The sequence below is a fragment of the Triticum urartu genome, chromosome 7 (assembly GCF_003073215.2).
Source record: "Triticum urartu cultivar G1812 chromosome 7, Tu2.1, whole genome shotgun sequence".
Classification (NCBI taxonomy): domain Eukaryota; kingdom Viridiplantae; phylum Streptophyta; class Magnoliopsida; order Poales; family Poaceae; genus Triticum; species Triticum urartu.
This window is the reverse complement of record NC_053028.1, coordinates 198,391,249-198,398,268: the sequence shown is the minus strand read 5'-3', so window position 1 is coordinate 198,398,268 and position 7,020 is coordinate 198,391,249. Positions and strand designations below refer to the sequence as shown.

At 44.4% G+C, this 7,020-nt stretch overlaps 1 protein-coding gene across 1 annotated transcript; it reads right to left on the bottom strand.

Annotated features, from left to right (window-relative positions):
• Window positions 1-4,562: 4,562 nt before the first annotated feature.
• Window positions 4,563-6,680, bottom strand: LOC125523787 (pentatricopeptide repeat-containing protein At4g20090-like). Its single transcript, XM_048688853.1, has one exon. The coding sequence runs from the start codon at window positions 6,622-6,624 to the stop codon at window positions 4,720-4,722; it is 1,905 nt and encodes a 634-aa protein (XP_048544810.1). The 5' UTR covers window positions 6,625-6,680; the 3' UTR covers window positions 4,563-4,719.
• Between the last annotated feature and the right edge of the window lie 340 nt (window positions 6,681-7,020).

Sequence of the window (7,020 nt, the reverse complement as noted above, 5' to 3'; positions counted from 1 at the left end):
AAGGCAAGCAAATTGGGGGGCTCCCTGCAAATCTCTAACAAAAGCATGCTGGAAGCCCCCAAAGTCTAAAATCATGTCGCTCTTGGCTCTTCCATCAAGTTCAGCATGTTCAACTAGTCAATTGCCCCCACTCCAAGTACTATGACCAGAACACTCCAAGCTGACCATGGAGATGAAGACCTGTTCCTTTTACTTGCGTATGTCAACTGACACTATATTCAACGGAAGCTGACCATAGTAGATGAACATTCCAAGCTAACCATGTAGTGGGCAACCATTGAGTCAAGTCATTTGTTAGGGACGTCATCGGCTCACTGCAAGCCCGGAAGGATAATGTCGAACGCTGAAATAGGAACCAAATGGATCAGATCAGAGTTAAATTTGTTGCATATCCCTCAGTCCCTAAATAACGGAATTTCTTGGGGCCGCGCAAGCACTTCATGGACCCACGATTCAGAAAGTGGGCTCATTCCCCGCATGGTTTAAGCCCTTGATTACGTTTCTGCTATTTGGGCTGAGGCAGTTTTAGGCTACCGGAAACTACCCAACCACGAGCGAGCATGAGCTCATCCGTGGGCCAGTCGCTCCATTGCTTGAAAAACGAGGCATGACCAAGATTTCGGAAATTGTCACATTTTGCAATTTTTTGCATCTACCTGGTGAGTTATTTGTGACGGAAAAGCAGCACAGTAGATGATCTTCATTTAATATATACTCCCTCCATCCGGAAATACTTGTTTTCAATCCATTTCTTCAACAAGCATTTCCAGACGGAGGCAGTATTTTGCAGAGGTAATGGAAAAGATTCACAAAGTCAGCAGGAACGAACATCGCTGTACCAGCTTTTCAAGGGGAAAGAAAAGGCAAATAAATATGCCATTTTCTGTCTTTCACATCTCACAGACAACGTCAAGGCGACAATACGAGAACAAAATGAAAACTCTGAGTATATATTTTAAGTTTTTTTTCATTTCTGAAGGTTCAGAAAATTTGGGAGGGTCCTGACCCCTCATATCTCCAACACTGATATGCAACCAACAGACCGGTTACCTACCAGCAACCATCAGTTCTTTTCGCCGCGACAGTCTTGGCGACAGCGGCGATCATGGGCCCGCCGGCAATAGCTGGCCGTTTACCGGTGCTCATGCTCGGCGGTGGTATCACCATCAACCAGTGACATACGCTAATTCTGCGCATCGCCCTCAGCACCGAGCCACGCAGCAGGCATAGCAGTCAATGCCTGGACATGGACATGGCAGTGTACCTAACCTAACAATTCGCTGGTCCAGGCTTGTAGCTACACTTTCTCGGGTCAAGACTCAAGACATAGACTACTACCGGTTCATATCTCGACCTGTTCCTTGACAACCAGTACATGGCTGAACCTTCCACAACACCGAGCGCAAAATCTATTAAAATTCTTACCAACTTTAAAGGCACAGATGTGTTGTACAGCACAGATGTACCAGCAAAAAGGCATTAAAAACGGATGACACTACAGGGTTTGCTTACCTGCCCAATGCCACCAGGAAAGGAAAATACTTCGAGTATTCAGGATGCCAGGAAGCAATCGGCAATAGGATGAAAAACTGGAAACCAATGGAATTCAAACTGAAACCGCCCCTGGTTCTGTATCAGGCGGTGTCGAGCGGGGGCGGCATGTGCAGTGCCACACGCTGCACATGGCTAAATGGAGCCATTTGGAATGCTGGAGTATAAGGCGATCATCTTGGAGCAAGGCATTTCACAATGACCAATATCCTCGCCCTGTCACCCAACCATGCCATGGCTGCTTCAAATGAAGAAAAACAACATGAGCGAAATGGCTCACAATTCCTGCCAGTAGAAAGCTAAGAACACTACTGGAAAACTCTTGAGATATGCAATTCATTCTGAAAGATTTCGGCATATCAGGATTCTAAATACCGAAAGCAGGACGACACTGAATCATTCAGCAGCAATAAATGTGGTCTCGCGGTTTGTTACAATTTTTTTATCAGAAGTACGCGAAGAAGGGAAAGCAGACCATAAATATAGAAAAACAGCTTCATAAAGCTTGATGACAAACCTCTGATTTCACCATGCAAGCCTAGAAAAACTATATCTTCAGTTGTTCATAGGGAAATACTTGTTGTCCATTATAAGGGAAGTTTGTAACTACATATGGATGAAACATGATTGATTGTATTGATGATTTTTCATGAAGGCTAGCCTGAACAAGTAGCAACCTGAGTTCATTTACAAAGTATACTGGAGTACAATTAGTAGCAGACCGCAATCTGGCGATTCTAGCATGTAAGCAATATTACATTGCACCATTTTTCTATGTTGACTAGTGAATGACACTAGCCCAGTAAGTAATACCTCAGACACAATTACTCCCTCTGTTCCTAAATAAGACGTTTTTGCAGCTCAAATTGAACTGCAAAAACGTCTTATATTTAGAAACAGAGGTTAGTACTAGAACGCAAATGCCTGCATTGTATGAGGTACAAGCTCACAAAAACAGAGCACTTCATGCAGCAATATGCACAAAAAAATGTTAGCCTGTACCTCATACAATTTGGAACATGCGTTTTAGTGTGTTTGTTCACTCATTTCAGTCCGTATGTAGTCCATATTGAAATATTCAAAACATCTTATAATTTGGGACAGAGGTGATATCAAACAGCTACGAAGAATTAGTGCAAAGGAGCCTTCTAAAAAGGTCAATGTTCAATTATGAAGTATTCAAGTAGAAAACGTGAACATCTGAGAGATAATAAAACAAAATATATGATTAAGCTTGAATAAATGAAATGGTGAAGTATACTTCACAATGCCAAGCACGGTGTAAATTAATCTATATTCATTTTAAATTTATAAAAAAACATGCAAATTAATCAGGAATTTGATGATTTCACAATCCTAGCACACATACCAAAATAGTTTATGCAGGCAATGGGTGAAACATGAAACCACTGCAGTCCTAAATAGATTCATAATCAGAAAGATTAGGAAATACAGAAAATCAAAATATATTTTCTCAGACAGCTGAGTTGATTGTTAAACTTGTGTGTGTGTGTGTGTGTTGTCTGTTCAAGAAGATTGGCAGTGGCCGCAACAACTCTCTATAATTAACTGCAAAGCTGCTGAATATATCATATTCCCTATTACATCAAAAAATGGTAACTGAAGCATTACCTCTCGTATTGTGTATATGCAATTTTTTGGCTAAAACGTCGAGACTATTAAGTAAATCTGTTCATCACAGAAACAAACATGTCTCATGGGTCCAGAAATGCTGAACTATATGGTAAAGAAATGCTGAGCTAACAAATCTTCTTTTGTCGGTTTATAAGATAGTATTCCCCTTGAGTCAGTGAAAAAGAGAACATCTACCTATTCTTAGTTAACTGCATCCATGAATGTGAAGATGCTATATACCTCCATATCAATATACTCCTGAAGTTTATATGAAGCAGCAAGTCTTAATCTTTATAAAATACTAAGCACTTAGCTGCAAGTTGCAGATCTTAAAACATCGCAATGTAAAAGTACAGGATGCTGTTGACATCACCACCCGCAACCAGTTTAATGCACCATCATATACATCTTGATTGAGAGATAACATGCTATACTATTGATAGAGAAAATTGCAAGGAAAGAAACCTCAATTCATAATTTGAACAGATAAGAGAAAGCTCTAAACAACAGTTTCTCATGTACGTTTTCACATCATTAGATAGAAACTGCCCAAATGAAGCATCAACAGAGAAGTGCCAGAAATATTTAAGAGCCCTGCCCAAATAAATTCTTCAGATGAATGCAATACAACTGAATCCACACTTCAAAATAGTAAATCTACACAGTTAAGAATATAACCTACCTTTTCATGGAGAACTGGCAGAATGCATAAAAAACATGGTAATAATGGCAATTCAAGCATCTGAAGAATCCAATGATGCCAAAATTGCTTCTCCGGTAAAAATATCCAGGAAACATATTTGCTGCCACTGTTCACACTTTACATGCTCCATATTATTGATGCATCCAAAGGAAAGAAGGCTTGCTTTACTAAGAAGTACTCCCTCCGTCCAGAAAAGCTTGTCTCAAGCTTGTTTCTCAAATGGATGTATCTAGCACTAAAGGGACAAGTTTTTTCAGACGGAGGGAGTATGTGGTAGAGGATTGATGAGAGAGACAGATTCTAATATGGTGAAAGCACTGTTATTAACTTATTATACAACAGTACACACAAAACTAGTTCAGCATTTGTAGAGCGAATATCAAGGCAATCATTTAACAATAAACATTGACTGTTTTAATACTATAATTTGGACTCAGGACAAGTCATAACAATATAGTATGGTCAAAACTTGCAAGCAACCCCCTCACTTCTAGGAAAAAGAGACACAGAGTCAGAAACAAATGGGTCAAGGACAGCAGGAGAGGAAGGACAAGTGATACTCATATAGGTCTGGCAAAAGCATCACCATACAGTAAATATATTTCTCCTGTAGGCTTAAGGGCATGCAGATAGGGAGCCGAGCAGGTTAGATAATTCTCAAAAACAAGCATAATGATTAATAGCTATCACTTTATTGTGTCAAAATCTTGATATGAATGAATGAGTTAGTACCACAATATTACAGCGTACAACAAATGGAGTTCAGAAAAACTCAAGCAAGTGTATGCTCCTATGGTATTATCAAGAAATCATAGAGAGAGAGAAAATCCTCAGAACCTCCAAATCTCATCCCAACATTTGTCAATCACTCTCCAAACCCTCTTCCGCCGGCAAACACCTCTCACCACCATCTCCAAAATGGCAGCCTCTGGCACAATATACTTAGCCAGCATCACCATCACGACCTCCGCAGCTGCCTTATTCCTTTTTCTATTGCATAACCTCAACACTAGGCCCTCTAAGAACTCCCTCCCTTCACCCTGTCCAACCTCAATCTCCCGCAAGAACGTATTGCAAGTCACCGTGTCTGGATCACAACCATGGTCAAGCATCTGGTTGAGCAAGTCCATTGCCCGAGGAAGGTTCTTCACCCAGAGCAACCCATCAAGCAATACATTATAACAGATAACATCAGGTTCAGCATCACCCCTTGCCAACATGTCATAGAACAGTCGTAGACCACCATCTACCATCCCAGAAGCACACAACCCCTTGATCATGGAAGTATAAGCAATTGTATCAGGTGCACAGCCACGACCAAGCATGTGCTTCCAGACCATCATAGCATCCTTTGATCTCCCTACATTGCACAGTCCACTGATCAATATGCTATAAGTAACAGCATTTGGTGTGCACCCAGCACTTAGCATTTCCTCCCAGATAGAAAGAGCCTGTGATGAATCTCCAATTTGGAAATATCCCCGAACCATCGAGCTATAAGTCATGATATTTGGTATACATTTTGCCTCAACCATCTCTTGAAATAACAATTCGGCCTTAATCATCTTCCCACACCGGGCAAAGCCATCAATCATCGCCGAATACAAAACAATGTTCGGCCTTACACCACTTGCTACCATTGTGTCCCACACTGTTGATGCCCTATCAACCTCTCCCGACTTGCAAAACCCAGTGATGACGGGCGAGAACACAAACTCATTAGGTGCAAGACCTTTCTTCCTCATTTCTTCAGTCACCTTCCATGCATCCTCCAGTTTTCCACACCTCACTAGTCCATCTACAACTGCCCCATACGTCATCACAGTTGGCGTCATCTCCTCCCTCTCCATTCTCCTCATGACCCCCATTGCGGCACTAGCCCTACCGCAGACCAACAATCCATGCAGCAGCACATTGTACGTCGCTGCCGACGGTGCGCAGCCCTTCAGCTGCATAAAAGAAAACAGCTTGGCCGCCCCTGTAACATCTCGGGCACGCAGCATTGCACTCAGCACAGGATTAAATGCCTCGGCGGCCACGGCCCCATCCACCACCATCTCGTGCACCAGCGCCACAGCATCATCAACCCGCCCTGCATCCGCGAGAGCAGACACAACCGTGGAATATGTGAACTTATCCGGCAGAAGTTTCCACCCTGGAATGCTCTCGTGGAGAAGGCGTAAGGCGATTTCAAGATAGAGCTGGCGGTTCCTTGGGACCAGAGAGAAACAAACGCACTTGAGGAGGAGGTTGAAGGAAAGGAGTGTGGGGGCGAGGCGGGAGAAGCGGCGGAGGGAGTGGAAGAAGAAGGCCGGGAGAAGGTGCGGGGGGAGGGGGAATCGGAGGAGGGCGGAGTTGAAGGAATGATGGGTGGTGGCGGCGGGGGTTGGCGGGCGGAGGAAGAGGCGGAGCGCGAGGAGCGGCCGGGGCGAGCGGGAGAGGGCGGCGACGAGGTGGGGGAAGATGTGCGGGGAGGCGTCAGCGGGCAGGCGGTGGAGGAAGCCGAGGACGGAGGAGACGGAGGGGCTGGGGGAATGAGCGAGCGAGCGCGCGACGGAGAGGAGGGTGGGCGCACCGGCGGCGGGGAAGAGCTCGTCGGCGAGGGGGAATTCGTCGTCGGAGGATGAAGAGACGAAGGAGTCGGAGTGGGAGAGGCGAGCGGCGGCGGCGGCGGCGTAGAAGGGTGGGTTGGGGACGAGGCGTCGTAGGGGGAGAGGGGAGGTGGGGGAGGGCATAGGGGGAGGAGAAGCATGGCGGAGGGTGGGCGGCGGGGTTTAGGGGAAGGGGCGGCGAGGAAGAAGCATTGGGCTGGGCATTTCGGCAAACCCTCGCCTCGCTCGCACTAGGGTTTACAGGGAGTTTGCTACAGCGAACGATACACCTAGTATTGTCTATTCTGTAGACTAAAAAAAAGGTCTATTCTGTAGTCCTTCTATTTCAAAACCATAGTGCATATTATTTTTTAATTTTCCAGAAAACTTTAATATATACATAATCAATCATGGCAGTACACATAACACCAGAGGTAACAGCAATTACCACATAGTGACGACTATAAGCACTCGAGTGAGCTGAAAACGCATCACCTTCATCGCTCCTCCTTCACCGAAGCCGGGCAAACTTTGATATAA